General features: G+C 44.0%; 1 protein-coding gene across 5 annotated transcripts in view; it reads right to left on the bottom strand.

Moving 5' to 3' along the window:
• The window catches only part of USP42 (ubiquitin specific peptidase 42), a 56,765-nt gene that overhangs the window by 23,171 nt on the left and 9,672 nt on the right, over positions 1-23,922 (bottom strand). For 2 of the 5 annotated variants that reach the window (XM_059881371.1, XM_059881370.1), the window contains exons 3-4: positions 15,531-15,780; positions 13,305-13,505 (exon numbers count right to left, since the gene is read on the bottom strand). In XM_059881371.1, coding sequence (XP_059737354.1) covers positions 13,305-13,505; positions 15,531-15,771 — 442 coding nt within the window. In that variant the 5' untranslated portion in view covers positions 15,772-15,780. Of the gene's footprint in view, positions 1-13,304; positions 13,506-15,530; positions 15,783-18,964; positions 19,053-19,859; positions 19,962-23,922 lie in introns of those variants that run through there. The other 3 variants (XM_024984977.2, XM_059881372.1, NM_001206639.1) reach the window with 3 other exon arrangements.

The following is a 23,922-nucleotide window of genomic DNA, read 5'->3' as shown; positions in this document are numbered from 1 at the left end:
AATGTCCCGGTTTCAACTGAAAATCACTCATCATACTAAGAACCAAGAACTTCTGAATGCTGGAGAAGTGAATAAAAGACAATGAATAGATACCAACCCTAAGATAATAAGATATGTTAGAATTATGTAACAAAGGTTTTAAAGCAGCCATGGCAAAAATGCCTAAACAGGTAGTTATGAATATACCAGAAACAAATAAAGCAACATAGAAAGACTCAACAAAGAAACAAAAGATATAGAGAGCCAAATGGAAAGTTTAGAAATGAAAAACACAGTAACCGAAGTAAGAAGCTCTGTGGATGAGCTAAGGAGAAGACTGGAACTGACCGAGGAAAGCATCAGTGAACATGCACACAGAACTCGTGCACTCTAAACGAGAGAGCAAAACAGACTGGGAGAGAGAAGCGGCCAGAGCCCAGGGGCCTGAGGGGCTCCAACAGAAGATCTAACGCACATGCTGTCAGGGTCCCAGAGGAGACAAGAGAAGACTGGGTTCACAGTGTAAGAAACGAGGGTGGGAATTTCCCCAAACTTGGCAAAGGATGTAATTCAAGAAGCATTCAAACACCAAACAGGAAAAAGAACAAAGAAATAGACACCAAGACACATCACATCAAACTTGCGAACACTTAAGACAGAAAAATACCTTGGGAGTGGTGGTAGAAAAACACCACCTTACCTGTAAGAGAAAACTGGAATAGAAATGCATTTCACACCAAAACCATGGAGGACAGAGGAAGCAGCACAAAAATTCTCAAGTGCTGAAAGGAAGGGACTTTACCCAGAATGCTACGGCCAGTGGAAACGTCCTTCAGGAGTAAGATGAGATTAAGACGCTCTCAGGAGAAGCAGAACGAGGACAATCTGTCACCAGCAGACCTACCCTAAAAGGATGACTTAAGGAACGACTTAATGAATGACTTCCTTAAGTCAGAAGCTCTCTAAACAAAAAGGAAGTGATTTGGGTTTTTGGTTTTTTTGTTTTTTTTTTAAAGCAACCCTGGAACATCAAGAAGGAAGAAAAAAAACATGGTAATCAAAAATATAGACAAATACACTTTCCTTCTCTTGGGTTTTCTAAATTATGTGACAATTGAAGTAAGGATTATAACACTGTCTCTAAATGTGGTTCTAAATGTACGTAAAGGAAATATTTAATTACACGGTAACCAGGGAAGAATAAAGGAGACAAAAGTAAAGTTTCTGCATTTCCCTTGAATTGGTAAAATGACACCATGAGTAAACTGTGAAAAGCTACACATAATGAAAACCTAGAGGGACCTCTAAGAAGACTATAAAGAGATACACTCATAAACACAAAAACAAATTTTAAACGTAAGTTTAAAATACTCAAGTAACCCACGAGTAGGCAGAGAGACAGGACAAATGAATAACTGAACAGAAAACAAAAACAAAATGGCAAACTTGAGTCCTAATGTATAAACGACTACCTTAAATATTAATAAATTTACTAATTAAAAGATCTAAATTAATAAAGCAGATTTAAAAACATGATTCAACTATTTTGCCTGTAAGAAACTCACTTCAAATGTAGTGATACAAACAGGCTTAAAGAAAAAAGATGGAAAAATATATGTCATGCAAACACTAACCCGAAGAAAGCAGGAATGGCTATATGAATGGCAGATAGAGTAGACTTCAGAGCAAAGAAAGCTATCAGAGAAAAGGACGTTATATAAAGGATCAATCCATCAGAAAGACAAGCAATCCTAAATGTGTTTATACCAAACAACAAAGCTGAAAAATACATGACTCAAACTCTGACAGGACTGAAAATGCATACAAAGAAATCCACAACTACAGCTGGAAACCTCAACATCCTTCTGTCAACAACCGAACAATTAACCAGAAAACCAGCAAGGAGAACTCGACACCACCAAGAGCCAATGCGATTCCATCAACATTTATAGAATACCCCACCCAACAACAGAATACACATGTGTTTCAAGGCCTCACAGAACATACACCAACACAGACTATATCCTGGGCCACAAACAAACCTCAAAAGATAAAACAACAGAAATCATAAAAAGTGCGGAATGGAAAATCCTAAAAATCAGTGATAGAGAGAATACAAGAAAGTCTATAAATACCTGGAAACTGAGTAACACTTCTGAACAACCCGTGGTTTGAAGGGTTAAAATAAAAATTGAAAAGACAGCATATCAAAAGTTTGGAGACACAGTTAAAGCAGTGTCCAAAGGGAAATTTACACTTATAACAATATCAGAAACAAAAACAAGTAAATCAACACAGACCCTGCAGACACCAAAAGAAAAACAAGAGAATATATATATATTCTGTAATTAACTTGAAACGTGTAAATTTGACAACCTAAGAGAAACGGACCAACTCCTCAAAAAAGTGGACTACCATAACCCATCGAAAATAAAATAATCTGAATAGCCCTATACTTACTAAGGAAATTAAATTTGCAACTTTAAAACTCCCCCAAAAAAGAAATCTCTAGGCCAAAATATTTTCACGGATGGATCCTACACTAAATGTTTACATAAAAATTTACATCAATATTCTATACAATCTCTTCCAAAAAATAGCAGTTAACATATCCCAAACACATCTTATAAAGATCAGTTCAGTTCAGTCGCTCAGTAGTGTCCGACTCTTTGCAACACCATGAATTGCAACACACCAGGCCTCCCTGTCCATCACCAACTCCCGGAGTTCACCCAGACTCACGTCCATTGAGTTGGTGATGCCATCCAGCCATCTCATCCTCTGTCGTCCCCTTCTCCTCCTGCCCCCAATCCCTCCCAGCATCAGGGTCTTTTCCATTGAGTCAACTCTTCGCATCAGGTGGCCAAAGTATTGGAGTTTCAGCCTCAGCATCAGTCCTTCCAATGAACACCCAGGACTGGTCTCCTTTAGAATGGACTGGTTGGATCTCCTTGCAGTCCAAGGGACTCTCAAGAGTCTGTTCCAACACCACAGTTCAAAAGCATCAATTCTTTGGAGCTCAGCTTTCTTCACAGTCCATCTCTAACATCTATACACGACCACTGGAAAAACCATAGCCTTGCCTAGACAGACCTTTGTTGGCAAAGTAATGTCTCTGCTTTTCAATATGCTATCTAGGTTGGTCATAACTATTCTTCCAAGGAGTAGGCGTCTTTTACTTTCATGGCTGCAATCACCATCTGCAGTCATTTTGGAGCCCAGAAAAATAAAGTCTGACACTGTTTCCACTCTTTCCCCATCTATTTCCCATGAAGTGATGGGACTGGATGCCATGATCTTCGTTTTCTGAATGTTGAGCTTTGAGCCAACTTTTTCACTCTCCACTTTCACTTTCATCAAGAGGTTCTTTAGTTCCTCTTCACTTTCTGCCATAAGGGTGGTGTCATCTGCATATCTCACGTTATTGATATTTCTCCTGGCAATCTTGATTCCAGCTTGTGCTTCTTCCAGTCCAGCGTTTCTCATGATGTACTCTGCATAGAAGTTAAATAAGCAGGGTGACAATATACAGCCTTGATGTACTCCTTTTCCTATTTGGAACCAGTCTGTTGTTCCATATCCAGTTCTAACTGTTGCTTCCTGACCTGCATACAGGTTTCTCAAGAGGCAGGTCAGGTGGTCTGGTATTCCCATCCATAGAAGAATTTTCCACAGTTTATTGTGATCCACACAGTCAAAGGCTTTGGCATAGTCAATAAAGCAGAAATAGATATTTTTCTGGAACTCTCTCGCTTTTTCCATGATCCAGTGGATGTCGGCAATTTGATCTCTGGTTTCTATGCCTTTCCTAAAACCAGCTTGAACATCAGGAAGTTCACGGTTCACATATTGCTGAAGCCTGGCTTGGAGAATTTTGAGCATTACTTTACTAGTGTGTGAGATGAGTGCAATTGTGCGGTCGTTTGAGCATTCTTTGGCATTGCCTTTCTTTGGGATTGGAATGAAAACTGACCTTTTCCAGTCCTGTGCCCACTGCTGAGTTTTCCAAATTTGCTGGCATATTGAGTGCAGCATTTTCACAGCATCATCTTTCAGGATTTGAAATAGCTCAACTGGAATTTCATCACCTCCACTAGCTTTGTTCGTAGTGATGCTTTCTAAGGCCCACTTGACTTCACATTCCAGGATGTCTGGCTCTAGGTAAGTGATCATACCATCGTGATTATCTGGGTCGTGAAGATCTTTTTTGTACAGCTCTTCTGTGTATTCTTGCCACCTCTTCTTAATATCTTCTGCTTCTGTTAGGTCCATACCATTTCTGTCCTTTATCGAGCCCATCTTATAAAGCTAGTATTATCCTAATACCAAAACCAAACAAAGGTGGTATAAAAACAAAAGATTACAGACCGATACATCTCATGAACAGATGTAACAACCCTTAATACAAATTCAGCAAAATATAAAAATCATTAAACATCATGACCAAATGTAGTTTATTCCTGAAATACAAAGCTGACTCAATATTGGAAAATCTACCAGAATATTCTACCATAATAAGGAAAAGAAGAAATTCACATGATCATATCAATTTGATACAGAAAAAGCTATTGACAAAAATCAACACTATTTCATGATAAAAAGCAGGAACTTTTTAAAACAGGGGGAAAAAAGGAAACAGAGAAGAACTTCCCTGACTTGATAAACAGGATACATCAAAAACCTACAGCTAATATCAAACTGAATGCTCTTCCCCTAAGATCAGAAATCAGGCAAGGATGTCACCTCTGATCACTATTTCAACACAGTGCTAGAAGTTCTAGCCAGTGAAATACGGCAAGAAAAGGGAAAAAAGGATACAGATCAGTAAAAAGTAATAAAAATTCCCCTATTTACACATGGCATGATTCTCTAGATAGAAAAATACAAGGACTCCACCAAAAAAAAAAAAAAAAAAGCCTAGAACTGTTAAGTGAAGTCAGCAAAGTCAGTATATAAAAATTTACAAAAATGAAATGTATTTTTATATGCCAGCAATAAACACATGAACACCAAAATTAAAAATATAACGATGCCTCTGATTCCTCAAAAAATAAAAGAATTAGATGTATAACTAACAAAACAAAATATGCTGATAACTATGCAACACTGCCTATCAAGTGGGCCTTAGAAAGCATCACTACGAACAAAGCTAGTGGAGGTGATGGAATTCCAGTTGAGCTATTTCAAATCCTGAAAGATGATGCTGTGAAAGTGCTGCACTCAATATGCCAGCAAATTTGGAAAACTCAGCAGTGGGCACAGGACTGGAAAAGGTCAGTTTTCATTCCAATCCCAAAGAAAGGCAATGCCAAAGAATGCTCAAACGACCGCACAATTGCACTCATCTCACACACTAGTAAAGTAATGCTCAAAATTCTCCAAGCCAGGCTTCAGCAATATGTGAACCGTGAACTTCCTGACGTTCAAGCTGGTTTTAGAAAAGGCAGAGGAACCAGAGATCAAATTGCCAACATCCACTGGATCATGGAAAAAGCAAGAAAGTTCCAGAAAAACATCTATTTCTGCTTTATTGACTATGCCAAAGCCTTTGACTGTGTGGATCACAATAAACTGTGGAAAATTCTTCTACGGATGGGAATACCAGACCACCTGATCTGCCTCTTGACAAATTTGTATGCAGGTCAGGAAGCAACAGTTAGAACTGGACGTGGAACAATAGACTGGTTCCAAATAGGAAAAGGAGTTCATCAAGCCTGTATATTGTCACCCTGCTTATTTAACTTCTATGCAGAGTACATCATGAGAAACGCTGGACTGGAAGAAACACAAGCTGGAATCCAGATTGCCGGGAGAAATATCAATAACCTCAGATATGCAGATGATACCACCCTTATGGCAGAAAGTGAAGAGGAACTAAAAAGCCTCTTGATGAAAGTGAAAGTGGAGAGTGAAAAAGTTGGCTTAAAGCTCAACATTCAGAAAACAAAGGTCATGGCATCCGGTCCCTTCACTTCATGGGAAATAGATGGGGAAAGAGTGGAAACAGTGTCAGACTTTATTTTTCTGGGCTCCAAAATCACTGCAGATGGTGACTGCAGCTATGAAAGTAAAAGGCGCTTACTCCTTGGAAGGAAAGTTATGACCAACCTAGATAGCATATTGAAAAGCAGAGACATTACTTTGCCAACAAAGGTCTGTCTAGTCAAGGCTATGGTTTTTCCTGTGGTCATGTATGGATGTGAGAGTCAGACTGTGAAGAAGGCTAAGCGCCGAAGAATTGATGCTTTTGAACTGTGGTGTTGGAGAAGACTCTTCAGAGTCCCTTGGACTGCAAGGAGATCCAACCAGTCCATTCTGAAGGAGATCAGCCCTGGGATTTCTTTGGAAGGAATGACGCTAAAGCTGAAACTCCAGTACTTTGGGGCCACCTCATGCGAAGAGTTGACTCACTGGAAAAGATTCTGATGCTGGGAGGGATTGGGGGCAGGAGGAGAAGGGGATGACAGAGGATGAGATGGCTGGATGGCATCACTGACTCGATGGACGTGAGTCTGAGTGAACTCCGGGAGTTGGTGATGGACAGGGAGGCCTGGTGTGCTGCGATTCATGGGGTCGCAAAGAGTCGGACACGACTGAGTGACTGATCGCTAATGCAACACTGATTAACACTGATTAACTAAGTAACACAGTGTTACTTAGAGATCTAAATAAATGGAGAGACACTCCACATCCACAGATTGGAAATGTCAGCACAATAAAGATGTCAATTCTCCCCAAACTGAGATATAGGTTTAAAAAAATTCCTATCAAAATCCCAGTAAGTTATTTTGTAAATACAATCAAGATTATTGAATAATTTATATAGATAAACAAGGGAACTAGAACAGAGAAAAACAATTTTGAAAAAGAGTAAGTGGATGGAATCACTCTATCTGATGTCAAGATTTACTGCACAGCCACAATAACAAAAGACCATACTGAGGGTCAGATACTAACAACAGAACAGGGGGCCCAGAGACAGACCCACACCCAAGTGACTTCACAAAAGTATGAAAGCTCTTCAGTGAAGGAAAGCTAGCCTTCTCAACAAACGGTGGTAGAGCAACTGAACGTCCACAAACATACAAACAAAAGAACAAACTGAAATAAAAAGGATCATATATTTAAACGTAAAATATAAAACTATAAAACTTTTCACAAAAAAAAAACAAAAAAAAACGGGAAAACCTTTAGGGTCAAGGGCTATGCAAAGAGATCTTATACTCGACAGCAAAAACACAATCCATAAAAGGAAAAACTCACCTTCACCAATATTTAAACCTTTTGTTCTGTGACAGATCCTGCTAAGGGTAAGGGGATAAAAAGACAAGCTTCAAACTGGCAGGAAATGTTGGAAATACATACCCAGAAGACCTACTATCTAGAATACACAAAGAAGAAAACAATAAGATAAGAACAAAAGAACACAACTGAAAACGAACAAAAGACACAGAAAGACATCTCACCAAAGAGGATATACAGATGATAAACACACGGAGAGGAGTTCAAGACCTTGAGGCATTAAGGAAATCCGAATTCAAACCACAATGAGATATCATTGTATGCATAATTAAAGTATGGCTAAAATGAAAAACAGTGACTACATCAAATGTTGGCAGCAATGAAGAGCAATTGGAACTCTTCATACATTGATGGCAGAAATGCAAAATGGTCAGCCGTCTAAGAAACAAGTAGGCAATTCCTTATAAAACCAAATATGCAACTACCTCGTGACCCAGCAACAGCAGTCTGGGCACTTATTCCAGAGAAATAAAGACTTGTGATCACACATATGCTCTACACAGTAATGTTTACAGCAGCTCTATTCATAATATCCGAAACTAGAAACAACGCAGACGTCCTTTAGTGGACGAATGGTTAAACAAATTGTGGTTCATCCATACCGTGGAGTACGACTCAGCAACAAAAAGGAACAAATTACTGATGTACACAACAAAGTGAAGAAATATACAAAGACGTAGGCTTAAGTGAAGGAGCCAATTCCCTATTACATAACTCAATAGATGCAACATTCTTGAAATAACAAAGTAACATAACTGAAAACCAGTGGTTGCCAGGGATTAAGGAGGATGTAGGGCCTTGAGGGAAGTGGGCTTGGCTATAAAAGGGAAACATTTCCTTAGGAACAGCAATGTTCCATACCTTGACTGTATCAGTATTAATATCCTGGTTGCAAGACTGAACTGCAGTTTCACCACTCGGGGAAACTGGGAAAAGGTACACAAGATGTCTCTGTGTGATTTCTTACAACTGTATGGAAATCCAAACTTACCTCAAAATAAAAAGCTTAACTTCAAAAAAGGCAAAATAAAGACATTTTGGACCAAAAATAAAAAACAAAGCAAAAATTAGCAAAAATAGTTAAGAGAATTCCTCCAGGCATAAGAAAATTCCAGATGGTACCTGGATCTACACAGAGGAATTAAAAACAGCGGAAATGGTAAGAGTAAGAAAATATAAAAGATTTGTAAAGAAACCTCAACAAACCTCTTAAAACTTTCAACTTTTATTTAAAGCAAAATAACACAACATACTATGTGGTAACAAGATAAGCAAAAATAAAATGTATGACCACAGTAGCACAAATGCCTAGGGAGAGCTCACGAAAGTACACTGTCATACAGTCCTTACAAAACATGAGGAATGGAATTGTATTTTAAAGGAAGCTGCGATAACTTAAAGATATATGTTAAACCCTAAAGCAACCACTATAAAGAGAAAACAAAGTTGAGAAGATACGCCAATAAAGCAGAGGAAATATCACATAATCACTCATTCCAAAGAAGGCAGAAACAGATGAAAAAGGGAGCAAAGAATACAGGACAAACAGAAGACAAATAGTAAGATGGGAAATAAAAAACCCAATCATATCAATACTCTCATTAAATATAAATGATTTACACTCTAAAATAAAAGGTAGAGACTGTAAGACTGGATTAAAAAATAAGAACTATAGGCTATTTATAAGAATTTTATTCCATGTATTTTATTTCAATGTATCTCTCTCAAAATTTGACAGAACAAGTAGACAGAAAAGCAGTAAGGACATAAAAGACTATCAACTAACAACATTATCAACTAACTAAACATAATCAGCATTTACAGAAACTCCAACCAGTGCAGAATACACATCCTTATTAAGTACACATGGAATATTTAACAAACTAAACCACATTCTAGTGCATAAAACAAGTCTCAAGTTTCAAAGGATTCAAACAATAAAAATATCTTCTCTGACCACAATGGAATTAAATTAGTAATCAGTAGCAGGACAATTTCTGAAAAATCCCCAAACATCTGGCAACTGAATGACATGCCTCTAAGCAATCACATGGGTAACCAATCAGGTAACTGTATTAAAAAATAATAATAATAAATACAAAATTAAGGAGCTCGCAAACTTGTAGGATACGAGATCAATAAACAAGAGTCAGTTGCATTTCTACGTTCTAGCAATAAACAATCAAAACTGGAAGGTCAAAATATATATTATCATTTATAATAGTTTTCAAAAATATGAAATACTTGGCAATAAATCGGATTTTAAGATGTGCACACTATACTTGTATACTGAAAGCTACGCAACAGTGTAAGAAAAGCCAAAGGGAACCTGAATAAACAGAGATGCGCACCGTGCTTGTGGGTCAGAAGACAACACTGTTCAGATGCTGCACATCTCAAACTGATGTACAGATTCAACACAATCCCAGGCAAACTCTCGGGAGGCTTTTTTGTAGAAATTGACAAACCGATTTCAAAGTTAATTTGGAAATGCAAAAGACCAAGAATGGCCAAAACAGCTTTGAAAAAGGAGAGCAAAGTTGGAAAAGCTACCTAGTTTCGAAACTTTTAAATACACAGTAACCAGACACTGCTGTTCCCAGGCTGTGGGGCAACTTGGCCCGAGGGCCCTCGAGCTGTGTTCGGCAACGAGAAGCCACCTCATGAGAAGCACCCGCACCCCAAGAGACAGCAGTCACCACTCGCTGCAAAGAGAGAAAGCTGGTGCAGCAATGAATACCCAGTGCAGTCAAAAATGCAAATAATAAATAAAAGAAAGAATCTGTTTAAAAGACACTGTGTTATGGAGTCAAGACAGAAGTGGATCAGTATAAGAAAACAGGTCAGAAACAGATCCATATGGATACAATCAATCGACTTTTGACAAAGGTACGAAAAGAATTCAGTGGAGAAAGGACCATCTTTTGAAAAAACAGCCTTGGAACAATTTGATATCCACATTGAAAACATGAGCTCTACACCACAGACAAAAATTAACTCAGAATGATCACTGACCTAAACATAAAAACCAAAAGCATAAGACTGCTAAAAAAAAAAAAATAGAGGAAATCTTTGCGACCTTTGGTTAGGCAAAGATTTCTTACATACAACACTGAGCACACAACCAACAAAAAAAGAAAAACGCTGAAGTAAATAAAACATGTTATTTGAAAGACAGTGTGAAGAGACTATTTTCTCCAGTTTGAGAAATAGCATTTGCAAATCATGTACTGGATAAAGGACTTCTATCCAGAATATATAAAGAACTCTCAAAATTCAACAAGAAGAGAATTACCCAATTTTAAATCAGGCCAAAGACAGGAGCAAACACTTGGGCAAGGCAAACACACAGCTGCTGAAGAACCATATAGAGGGATGTTCAACACCATTATTCACTACAGAAATGCAAATTCAAACCACGGTAAGAGATTATCACACTACACACCTGTTAAGAGTTGCTAAGATCAGAAAGACTGACCACACCAAGGATCAGGGAAGATGTTGCGCAAATGAAACTCATTCACTGCTGCTGCTAAGTTGCTTCAGTCGTGTCCAACTCTGTGGGACCCCATAGACGGCAGCCCACCAGGCTCCCCCGTCCCTGGGATTCTCCAGGCAAGAACACTGGAGTGGGTTGCCATTTCCTTCTCCAATGCATGAAAGTGAAAATTGAAAGGGAAGTTGCTCAGTTGTGTCCGACTCTTAGCGACCCCATGGCCTGCAGCCCACCAGGCTCCTCCATCCATGGGATTTTTCAGGCAAGAGTGCTGGAGTGGGGTGCCATTGCCTTCTCCGCATTCACTGCTAGTGGGAATGTAAAATCTCATAATCCACTTCCCAGTTTGTAAGTATCTTAAAGTCAAGCGTACCCATATTATGGGACCAAACCATTCCTCTCCTAGATGCTTACTCGCAAGAAATGAACACACGTCCTTATGAAAACCTCCCAGCAGCTTCACTTGTGATGGCCCCGCAAGGGAAATAACCCAAAGGTCCGTCAACAGGTGAATGGAGAAACAAACTGGGGTCCGTTAATCCATACAATGGAATACTACTCAGCAATAAAAAGTGACTACCGATACAAGCAGCAACACAGGATGATACTGAAATAACTGCTGAGTGAAAAAAGCCAGGCGTTATAAACAAAAATACTGTGCAATCCCCCATATATGACATTCTAGGAAATACAAACTCATCTGCAGTAAAACAGAAAGCCCATCAGTGGCTGCATGGCCTGGAAGGGATGCGGGGCAGGAAGGGCTGGAAGGACTGATTTCAAAGCCACACTGAGACTTTCAGGGGCGATGAAAGAGTTCATTATTGTGGCAGTCGCTTCATGGGCGCGCACAAACGTCAAGATGCATCGGACTGTGTATTTTAAGTATATGCAGTTTATTGTTCATTGATAACGAGGGAAAACTACCGATGGCCTGTAAAGGACGGGCACCTGACTCTGGAACCCCAGGCAGCTGCATCTTTGTCTCCATCCCTCTCTCTCGAGGTCCAGGTGCCAGTGCGGGACTCTCATTCACACCCCCGTTTTATTAAGTGCAAAAATGATCAGAAAGCTGTCTGTGTTATGTCAATTATTATATATTAACATAATGATCAACTATGGACTGGGAAAAGGAAAAAATGAGGGCAAAGAGACCTTCGTTCTGTAATCTGAACCCCATGGAGAGCAAACACCTCTTGGTGGTCGACAGTCTCAGTGATTTTCCTTTGGTTACTTTAAAATTTTCTGTACTTTCCAAATTCTTTACACAGCCATTATTTTGCTCTTTGCGGGGGAAAAAGTTTTAGAAGAATGCGTCTAAATTCTCCATCAAGTAAAGGACTATTTGGGAATTTCCTCGTGGTTCAGCTGTTAGGACTCAGCACTTTCACTCCCGAGAGCCCGGGTTCAATCCCTGGTGGGAGAACTAAGATCCCACAAGCCACACACACAAAAAAGTAAAGAACTACTCAGAAAGAAATTAAGGGCTTTTTTTTTTCACCCCAATAATGAAGGCCTGGCACCTGAATATTCACATACACATTAATGTAGACCAAAGAACAGGGAGTTTTATTTATAAAAGATGAAGGGCGTTTATAATACTACATGTACAAGTTCAAAACCTCAACAAAAACGGATACATTCTAAATTCTGAATTGCACTAGTTGACCACTGAGTTGACTCTCCCCCAGTTAAAGTAAAACATGCTCTTTGAAAGACATAACATGCTTTTAAAGACGTTACATGTTTTAACGAAATTTTCTGCCCTCTAGGTTGGAAACTGAGCTCACACACCAAAGGGAAAGTCCTGCACAAATTTCCAGGGATTAGGAGCTGTGACCAGAGGCTCCTCTTATGCCTGCTGCTAAGTCGCTTCAGTCGTGTCTGACTCTGTGCGACCCCACAGACGGCAGCCCACCAGGCTCCCCCGTCCCTGGGATTCTCCAGGCAAGAACACTGGAGTGGGTTGCCATTTCCTTCTCCAATGCATGAAAGTGAAAAGTGAAAGGGAAGTTGCTCAGTCGTTTCCGACCCTCAGCGACCCCATGGACTGCAGCCCACCAGACTCCTCCATCCATGGCATTTTCCAGGCAAGAGTACTGGAGTGGAGTGCCATTGCCTTCTCCGGCCTCTTATGCCTAAAGCCTGTAAATGAATCAAGCCTTCGACACAGGATGGACGCCAGGAGAGGCAGGACTCAACTCTTCTTGTCCCAAGCTGTTGGCAGTAGATATTTATGGCACGATTTTTAGCAAGTGTAGAAAGTCAGCAGTGTATTCAGAAACGCCAAATGCCGAAAAAAAACCACGTTTCTTTTTAAATAATTCCACAGACTAAATTACACGCAAAATGTTTTTCATGCAACCCGAATGCAAACCTTTGAGTCTTCCTCTGTGGTTTCTAAAAGAAACCAACTTAGTGATGACCAAATTCTTGACTTAATTCTTCACTTTCATTTCAGAGAAAAAAATGCAAGTAGGTTAGCATACCGCATCACCACACGCGTAGCGTGACACAGGACACTTACATGTCTTGGAGTGCTCGTGTGATAGCATGTAGTTGGCGAGAGGCGGCGTGTAAGTTAGACACTGCAGTGCTGCGTTTGCAAAACAGGTATTGCCCAAGTTCTGGAGCCCAGCTCCTACTCTGTGAGTCTGCTGCCACTTAAGACAGATCTTCTCAGATGGGAAGAGAACTTTTTGTGGAGGAGCAATGCCATCACCTAGGGCTAGAAAAATAAACATTTAAAACGGAAGCTTTGTACATTTCTCAAGCTAAATAAATAACAACAAGTCACACCTGAATCTGACCAAGATTCTTATGACCAGCTAACCAGAAACGCAGGGGAGAAAGGGACATTTTAAAAGAAAGCCCAGAATGCGGGAAATTCTAAACGATTGGGTTTTTCTGATAAATAAATTTCAAGGACAACAGTGTGTGCGTGGGAGGCGGGACAGTATTTAACACATTTTAAAAAACGTAAAAAAAGACTTTCACCAAATGCAAAGGGTAGACCTTGTTTGGAAGTTGGTTTCAATGACCAACCGTTAAAAACCATTCTATGACGACCGGGGACATCTTAATATTGACTGGACTTTTCACAGGAAAACATTCTAATTTTCAGAAAAGAATGATTTAGATAAACACATTAAAATATTTACAGATGAAATAGAAATTCTTAGATTTGCTTTAAACGGTTGGGAAGTGAGGAGAGGAGTTAAGTGGGTGGAGGTATGAGTGGCCAGGAGTCGATAAACAACGCTGACTGAAGGGCGCCTGAGAGTTCATTACAGTTATCCTCTTTTATGTCTACTTAAATCAACACCACCACAGCAGCAAGGGCAGGGAAGGCGACGCGGTGACACCTGCGGCGGGCGCGGACCACCCGGCCCGCCAGTGCCGCCGCCCTCCTGTCTCACCGAGTCCTCACTCGCTGACGGTCAGTCTCGATTCTAGAGGCTGGTAGTGACATCATCCCAGCTTTACCAGAAAGGAAGTGGGATTTGAGGCACCAGGATAACATACTCGTAAAGATACTACACGAACAATTTTAAAAAATACTTTTAAGGCTCAAATGGCGAATTGACAACTATGCTAATAAAACTCAGGTGCAGCTCAAACACAACTTATTTAGGAGAGGCCAAAATCATCCACAGCCAGAGCGCTCCTTCAGAAGTCTGCCGGTTCCTCAGTGCCACCAAAGACCAAGACGCACGCTAGATGGTTCTCGGCCTGCAGCAGCGATACTGAGCATTTCAAGCACGCAAAAAGGCAGGCTTCAGCTTCGGGAAGAAGGGAGAGCCAAATTAGGAACAGAGACATGAGCCTTGAAAACGTGTGGCAAGGGCCCCAAAAAAGGGCTGGGTGGGGCGACACCAAGTCAGTCCTGAGGGAGAGAGGGGCCCCAGCAAGGCGAGAGGAGGCTGGGTCTGCGAGAAGATGTCCTGTGGCAGAGTCCTGCTTATAAAGGTCTCTAAACCTCTCTGGACAACAGTCAGGAAAACTGTTCTGTGAGACAAAGTCCCCACCAAACACCTTCAGCAAATCGCACCCCCCAGCCCACATCACAGCATCACATGTACCAAGAGGACTCAAACAATCCGAGGGCCAAGCCATCCTCCGTGAACAATGTCCTGAATGGGAATCAATCTTTTCTTACAACTTCAAAGCTATCAAATCCCCAAGTTTTAGGAGCGCCAGCTAAAGTGTCCACATCTTACTTATCTGGATGAGTTTTAACACATGTAACCACATTTATATGGTTTGATACATAATGTAATATTTACGTGATCTGCTCTCTTTCAAAGAGCTTTATGACTACAGATGACTTTAACTGGGAAAAAAAACAAAGGAAAAATTGAAAATAATGTTGGGCAGAGCACACTTGTCAAAAGTCAACTGTTTTTAAATTTTTAAGAGGCAGACATTTACTTAGGGCACGGTAGTTAATTGACAAGTTAACAAAACGCTTGTACATCTCGATTCTCACCAGAATAAAGTTTATCCTTCAAAAAATTAGGATAATTAAAGAAATTAATAGTAACTAAAAATAATCTTACCCTGTTATGATACGTATGTTAATCATGAAGCAGAAGCAGAGGAAAATGAAGCCCGTCAAATAACGTAACTCTGCTGGCCACTCAGGTGGCAATAATTTATCTTGCAAAATAAGCCCCTCTCTGAAACTACCAACTTATGGACAGTATTTATACAGGAGTTTCCTGTGGTGATTCCGTCTTTTAAAAAGTAATACCTTGATCCTTTTGTGGTGATGGTTTTGATTTTTCAGGTACAGATGAACTTGAATAAACTACAGCACCAGGTACTGGTCCTAAAGAAAGTGTGTGATTTGAAACATCATTTAACGAAGACACAGCACCCCAGCTGGCAGAACCTGCATCCATGTCTCCAGGTGAGACAGCCTCAGAACTGCCAGGCTGGTTCTGATAGGTTGATGGGTCTGAAGATTCAGAAGCTTTGTCAACTATGGTCATTGTTCAACTCTGTAAAACACAAAAAGCATACATTTGCTTCATAAGGTCAAGAAAAGTAATCTACTTATTCTACCATTAAATCTTTGAAAATAATTAAAAGCAGTTCGGCTAACTTTCCAATCAATCACTCCAATATAAAAGCAACAGTATCTTTTTAGCTCTGTAGTAATTTTCTTGGGGTATTTACCACTGTGCTAATCTGCACATGCCAACAATTTTTCATCATAACATCATCAGTGAAGTATTTGATTAGATCGTGTCATTCTATTTCATGCCCTCTGAAAATCTAATATTTTGATTTACAATCAAGTACCTCAATTTCCAATTCTCTACATTCACGAAGTATCTTTTTCTCTCTTTTGCTTAAACCTAGAATGTGAAATGCACTAATACTTTTGGCTCAATTTTCAATTCATATAGAATTCCTCAGGGAAAAGGCTCAACTAGCTGAAAAGAAAACCTAACTTTAAGCTTCAAGTTCAAAATGACATTGTTTGAACTATATTACTTTTTTAAAAAAATATAAGAAAAAAAATATAGGAAGTCTCACTTTTGAAACATATTTTCTGAAGAGGCTCATTTATTTGGTATACATGACTTTTTAAAATGAAGCCCATTAAGGCATTTCTGACATCAAACGGGAAAACAAACACGTTATAAAAGTACTTCACTATAATTTTCTCTCTGAACCCTACTAAAATCTTAGGACCACCGTTAATTGAGCACTTTACCTGCTGGGCATTGTGTTAGTCACTAACTTAATATTTGTAAGGACCTACGAGAGACTGGACAGAATCCACCGGGCCTACGAAATGGGGCAACCCTAACCCAAACTAGTCACCTCTGGGCACAGGCACCAGGCTCCACATTCCTGGCTGGGCTTCCTTCGGGCTCCACCAAGGCCCAGAGCACAGCCCTCCAGGAATGCCCCAAGACTGCCCAGCGGCGGCCAACCCAAGCAGGCCACTGCCTTGCAGGTGACCCTCCAGGTGAGCCTCGCCCCCTCACAGCTCCCCGACCCCTGCACCCGCTCTGCCAGCCCCAGAAGCCTCCCCAGGAAGCCTCCCCAGGCACGTGTGGCCCTCTCCTAGCTGCTGGCTCCCGCTCTGCACGGGCTGGTCTTCCCCCAGGTCTCTCCCACCCTGCCACCTCCAGCCAGTGAACACTCCCTCGCTCCCTTTGGAAGGCATTTCCTCCGGGACACTTGCCTGGACAGCCCCCTCCCCTAAGACTCGCTGAGAACCCCTCCTGGAAGCTCCCCAGCACGGAGGGGGGGGGGACCCCTGCTGGTTTCTGGGGGAGCCTGCCCTGCTCCTCTCCCTCATGTTCCTGTTTGTACACCCTGACCTGGCACAGGGAAAGCTCTCCCCACACGTGCTGAACAGACGAATGAGCGGTGAAGAGAGAATGGAACCAGTGTCTCCTCTTAGCACCGGGCTGCAGGTGACTGATTAGTATCTCATTTAATCCTTAAGGACTCTGACGTAGAATTAAAACTTGTTTCAAAAAATATTCAAAACGGTGAAATAAATCCCATGCATATGACACTTTAACAAATGTTATGATGCACTGTCTACTCACAACAAGGGTTTTTTTTAAGCTTTGATTTTGTTGTGATTTTACATGAAAGCAAGATTATCACCTCTCTAAAAAGTACAACCTTAAAGAAAAAATTTGGGGATCTTCCGTAGAAATAGAAAAGATGTTAATTAGATCTTAACAAAAAGAAAAACTGAATTGAAGTGTTAAGTCAATATAAGTAAAATACAGTACAGGATCCTTACTCAGGAAGAAAGCCGGAGCAACATTATCCAAATAAAAATTACACTTTCCTCATATGACAGTCAAAAGAAACTACAAAACAAGAAGCAAGACTAAGAAAACAAGAGAGGAAGGAGTAGAGCAGGAAGAAAAGGAAGAAGCAAATTAACCTAGGCTTATTTACAATAATGTTAAATAGCAAAAACCTTGATTTTCTGGGGTGAACATCCCTTTCAGGACAATCATTCACTAATGACCTAATAAAACCATTTTACTTGCTGCAGTTGCCTTTTTCTTGGGTGGGGGGAACAACTCTTAAAAAAAAAAAAAGGTAAAACATACAACTCAGTCATTGACAACCAAATAGCATTATAACTTGGGAAAACCCAAACCATCCATTCTCCTTCATTATATGTATTCAGCCAATGAATTCTTACCCTGAAACCATCAGGCATTAAACTGAATTCCATCTGCTACGGAGAAACCTTTCTGGAAGCCAAACTATGCTGTGTAGGATTCAGATATTATGTGTTCTTTACTCTCAGTAAAGCTTTTAAACATTACTACTATAATCTCAGGACTTTTAAGCAACTACTTCAATGAACAGTTTCAACTTCTCTCAACATCTTCTGATGACAGATAAAAAAAATTACAAAAGCATGTTTGAAAAAAATTGGGTAACAAGAATCAAGGTTGGATGGTGTGTGGAGGAATGAGACAAGGTGACTTCACAAGTGTTTCCTTTGAGTGTAACTCGCTCTAAGTACAATGTTTTACTCGGAAGTCTTAAAATGCTGTCCCTCCTATGGTATGTCTTCTCCCTTGTGGTGACTAGAGGATAGAATATATGTTACTTTTTCATTTTTAGAAAAATAAGCATCTCTCTAAACATTATGGCTCTCCTCATACATTGTGGTAATAATATCAACACATGCAAAAAGAAACTGTTACATTCTGCTTTTAATATATTGACAATGTAATCCACCTTCTAGCTGTATTTCCATTTTCAAACATATACTTTAAAAAGACAACCTGTATTTTAATTACTTGTAAATAAACACATCGACTATCTTTAAACTTCTATAAACTAAACTCCGTAGACTTAATTCAATGACACAGAAAAGAAAGTGAAACTGGCTCTAAATACAAACAAGTGAGACAGATGATTCATTATCACCAATCCATTTTGAATGAATAAATACAGTCAAAAGAGGAGAATGGTGTTTCAAATATACAAGTTAAGATTTGAGACTCCACTAACACGTGGAAGAAGCTAAAACAGTGGGGCTCACTTTGAAAAACAGGTGCTAACTAAAGAGTTTCTCAACCAGTTTTCCTGTTATTTGAGTGTTATTTAACCAACCAACGTGCTTTTCCCATCAACAAGTCAGCCCTCCTTATAGGCCTCCCGGAAAATAAAAGAGCTATTCACCAAAAACGATCTCGAGTGCATTCATCATAAAGCGAGGTTAAAGTACTAAGACCGTAAAAACTTCGGGTTCCGCCAAATCTTCTCAAACATCTGACTGCCCTCTCCCGCCACCCCCTCTCCAGGTAAGCTGGCTCTTCCTGCCCCGAAGATAAAAGACTAGGACCCCGGCACACGCGCTTTTGGGGAGTGAAGGGGACCGCGACGCCGGGCCGGCCCCCTCCTCTCCCCGCGAGTGGGTGCCTGCTCCGCCCGGCGGCCGGCGTGCGCAACTCGGGACGCCCGGCGGGGACCCGGCCAGGTGGCCGGCCCCGCGAGGGCGGAGCGGACCGGCGCTGGCGCGGCGGGCCGACCCGGTGGGAAAGTTTGTCTCTCTGAGGGGCCAGGGAGGCGAGCCCGGGGCTCCGGGGGGCGCTCGGGGCGGAGGGAGGGGGGCGGGAGGTGGCAGCCACGCGGGGTGGGGGGGGCTCCGCGGCCGGCGCCCGGCACACGCCCACCCGGGACAGACCGGTGCCGGCCCGGCCACCCCGGACCCGGCCCACGGCCTGAGGGGGCGGGCTGGGCCGGGCGGGGGCGCCGGGAGGGCAGTGTCCATGGCAACCGGGGGGCAGCCCGGCCTCCCCCGCGCAGCCCGGCTCCCGCGGCGCCGCGGCCGCCGCCCCCCTCCCCGGCGGGCCTGGCCCCGGCCGGCCGGCGGCGGCGGCGCTGCCACCCGCGCGGCGGGGTCCCGGGCGGCCCGGCCCGCTGCGGAGCGGGGCCGGCGGGCGAGGGGCCGCGCCAGCCCCCCGGCGGGCCGCGCCGGCTGAGAGGCGGCCCGGCCGGCGGCGGCCGGGGCGAGCCGGGCGATCCGCGGGCCCCACGCCGGCCGGCGGCGGGCGGGGAGGAGGCGGGAGCTTACCTGACCCGGCTCGGCGCTCGCTCCATCCCCCTCGGCCGCCGCCGCCGCCGCCGCCGCACACAGCCCAGCCGCCCGGCGGGGGACAATGACGTGCCTCCATCCGGGCACCGCCGCCGCCGCCTCCGGGTCAGCGCCGCGCCCGCAGCGCCCCGCCGGGCCGCCAGGGGGCGCGCCAAGGCCGCGCCCCGCACGCGCCGCCGCCGCCGCCGCCCAGGGGCCGTCGCACAAGAGGCGCGGCGCGCAGCTAACGGGCCGGGCGGGCGTGGGAGGGGCCGTCGCCCAAAGCGCCGCGGGCGCGGGCTGGCGCGCGCGTCACTGGAGCGCCGGGGCGGCCGCGGGAGCGACGCGCTGATTGGCGGCGCCGGGCTGCGCGCGCGGCGCGGGTGCGCTGAGGTCCTTCCCCAGCGGCCGCAGGGCGGGAGGTGAGGCCCGAGAGCGCCCCCCGCCTCAGCCCGGCGTGTGCCCTGTCTGGCCCGCGCCGGGGGGACGCGACCACGCGGGGACACCTGGGTTCCCCCCACCCTAAAACGGCAGGGCTCCGGGAGAGATTCTCCTCAGCCTAGCGACCCGGCATTTAAGGACGCAGGAGCCAGCGGGGGACCTTCGGACTTCTCCAGCCGTGTTCCTGCAAGCGGAGAATTTTCCACCCGGGCTCCAGAAGAGGCAGACCCCCAACCACCACCCCGGCCCGACCCATCCCGCCACGGGATCATCTCAGCTCCGAGCCGAGCGCCTTCTGTGGGGGCAGCTAGACCGGCTCTTGTTCCTGAGGGCCAGATCCAGCCGCTTATTGGATGTCTCCACCGCGAGGCCGAGCAGAGAACAGAATTGATTGTGGCATCTGCCTTCCACCACCACCAGCCTGCTCCTCCCCGTGTGGTTCCCTGCTTTGATGAGCAGACGCGGCCCTCTACTGCACTAACTTGAGTGCTTCCTCTGTCTCTCTCCTTCTCCCGACCCTACTACATCAAGTCACTTCCACCTGAACCTACCCAGGGGGACTCTCGTCCCTTCCTAGCCTGGCCGCTCGCTTCCTTCCAGTCACTCTGCTGTCCACTTTCAACCTTCACACTTGTGGCCCGGATCCTCTTTTTAAAAAAACACAGGTCAGATGTCGCTCCCTTCCTAAGAGCCTTTAGCTACTTTCTTGACCCACAGAAAAGTCTGCTCTTCCTGGCACGGAAGGCCTCCAGTTCCCTTTGCTCTTAGGGCCCAGCCGAAACTGCCTACAAACATCCCGCTCCATGCCTCTTCTTCCATTAGCGCCCCTCCCCCACCCCCGCCCTTCAGAATCTTACTGCTCCCCCTATATCTAAGTAGCTCTAATTTTACTGTTAAGAAAGAAGTCACTCAAGTGATCAGCTGTGCATTTGGAATCAGAACACTGAAGTTTGAGGAAACAAGAAAGGAAAAAGTGAATTTCAAGCCTCCAAAATTCAGGACCCACTTTGGGGATTAAAGATCTTTCTGGTGGCTCAGACGGTAAAGAATCCGCCTGCAATGCCGGAGACCCGGGTTCGATCCCTGTTTGGGAAGATCCCCTGGAGAAAGAAATGGCAACCCACTCCAGTACTCTTGCGTGGAAAATCCCATGGACGGAGGAGCCTGCTGGGCTACAGTCTAATGGGTTGCAAAGAGCCGGACAGGATTGAGCAACTTTACTTGGGGATTAACACCACAATTTACTTCCTGATGAAGAATGCTTATGAAATTTCACCTGCATGGTCCTGGCAACACTATTAAGAGATTTGTAAGAACAGACCAGCCATAGGGATGGAGCCAGTAATTTGCTTGCCTTTTCCAGATGACTTTCAGGTGATTAAATACAGAAGGAAAAGGAATTAAGGAGTCAAGTGCCTGTCACCTGAGCTTTGTGATTATTTCAAAATGCTTTCTTTGGAAGCCACATGAGAAGTCTGGCTTCTGATTTCATCTTCCATTTCACATCCTATTGACAAACTGCCCCTGCCACCAGCCTCTTAATATAGTAGAATTGTTGTTCAGTCGTTCGGTCATGTCTGACTTTTTGTGACCCCATGGACTGCAGCATGCTAGGCTTCCCTGTCCTTCACTATCTCCAGGAGTTTGCTCAAACTCATGTTCATTGAGTCAGTGATGCCATCCAACCATCTCATCCTCTCTCGCCCCAGGGATTTTTTTTTTTTTTTTAATCCCTTGGCATTCTCTAGAACAGAATTTTTTTGAGATGCGGGGTTGTCCCATGGCCTTCTCCTACCTCCTCCTTCCTCTATGCCTTGAAAACAAACAGAGAGGCCCTACTCCTCTAAAGAACTTCAGGGCCACTTACTGTAGCAAACCTATGATGTAAGTGCAGAGGTTGACAAAGGATGTTAGGAAGCCCCTGCCTTCAAACAGCCAGGTCTTTGGCTTTTGCCACAGAAACTCATTTTCCTCCAGACCAGAGTTCAACCCAAAGTGAATGCTGCTGGAAGGAAATTTCACTCTGCCTCTGTTCTTACAAGCTGTGGGACCTACACAAATTACTTAGCTAGTTTCTTGACCAATGCTGTCTTTACGCCAGAGGTAAACTGACACCAGGGGCTTCCGAGGTTGCTCAGTGGTTAAAAACTCTGCCTGCCAGTGCAGGAGACCTGAGTTCCATCCCTGCATCGGGAAGATCCCCTGGAGTAGGAAATGGCAGCCCACTCCAGTATTCTTGCCTGGAGAATCCCACGGACAGAGGAGCCTGGTGGGCTACAGTCCATGGGGTCGCAAAGAGCTGGACACGACTGAGCGCACGCACAGAAAGTGACACCAAGTGCTCCGCCTCCCAGTCCAGGTGATCACGTGATCAAAGAGCAAAAAGTGTCTCAAAGGAATAAATTAGGTTTTCCAAGGGCCTCTAGATACCGAAGGAGCCTGTGGTGGGTGCTGTTATTGCCCAACCACTCCCAGCTGCTCTGTGTGTTGGCCGCTAAGAACGCAGAGTTACCCAGTTCTGACAGCTGTTCTTGGCTGATGCGGGGCTGTCTCGTGGGCAAGTTAAGCCCACATACCTCCCCCTTTTAGCCTAGGCCAGTGGCTCACTTGATGTAGGGTTCAGAAAGACCTTGCCTCAAACAGTGACCAACCTTAGGATACAGTTGCCATTCCAGAGCCAATGAAATCAGAAGCAAGCTCATCTCCCTGAGACTGCATCCTTACTTAACTCCTTTTCCTGACCGTCCTTCCTCCATTCCCTTTCTCCCCAAACACTCCCCCTCCATGAAATGCAGGCACTGGAATTGTCTCAAGCCCTGCTTCTCCGTGGCTCAGCTTAAAAGAGTTGGTACCCGGTGTGGTCCTAAGAAGCAGAGTCTAAGGATAGGATTTCAGGTGCTTACTAGGATGCTGACAGCTGTGTGATGACCATTATCTTGGGGGAGGTGGATGGGAGAGTGGTAGATGGGGGTGCATTGGCTTATTCAATCTCTCTGGTGTTTGAGGACGTGGGGGAAATTTTTTAAAACAGAAATTAGGTGGCTACTGATGCTTGAAAGAGGCAAAACAACTGCCTCTAGGCACTCTCTTAACCAATATACAGCAAAGCCAGAAGGATCTGCTTAGCAGCCTGTTAAGCAGCAGTCACCTGCAGTCAGAGGGCAGAGAGTTCTGAGGACCAGGCTCAGGCTCACAGAAAAGGAGCTAAAACTTTGGGACTTCCCTGGTGGTCCAGTGGTTGAGTATCCGCCTGCCAGAACAGGGCACGTGGGTTTGATCCCTGCCCGGAAGACTCCATGTGCTGCGGGGCAACTAAGCCGGCGTTTCCACAGCTACTGAGGCCCGTGCTCTAGAGCCTGTGCTCGGCAACAAGAGAAGCCACCACGGTGAGAAGCCGGAGCACCGCAACCAGAAAGTAGCCCCTGCTCGCCACAACTAGAGAAAGCCTTCACACAGCAACGAAGACCCAGCACAGCCATAAATACATTAAAAATAATTTTTTTAAAAAGGAGCTGAACTTTAGAAATGGTCAACTTCTTAGTCATGGTTACTCGCCAACACCACAGTCAGGGCTCTGATAAGGAAGAGGTGGGACCCTGAGACTAAGGATGAAAACCTAAGT

The sequence above is a fragment of the Bos taurus genome, chromosome 25 (assembly GCF_002263795.3).
Source record: "Bos taurus isolate L1 Dominette 01449 registration number 42190680 breed Hereford chromosome 25, ARS-UCD2.0, whole genome shotgun sequence".
Classification (NCBI taxonomy): Eukaryota; Metazoa; Chordata; class Mammalia; order Artiodactyla; family Bovidae; genus Bos; species Bos taurus.
This window is presented reverse-complemented; position numbering and strand designations above follow the sequence as displayed.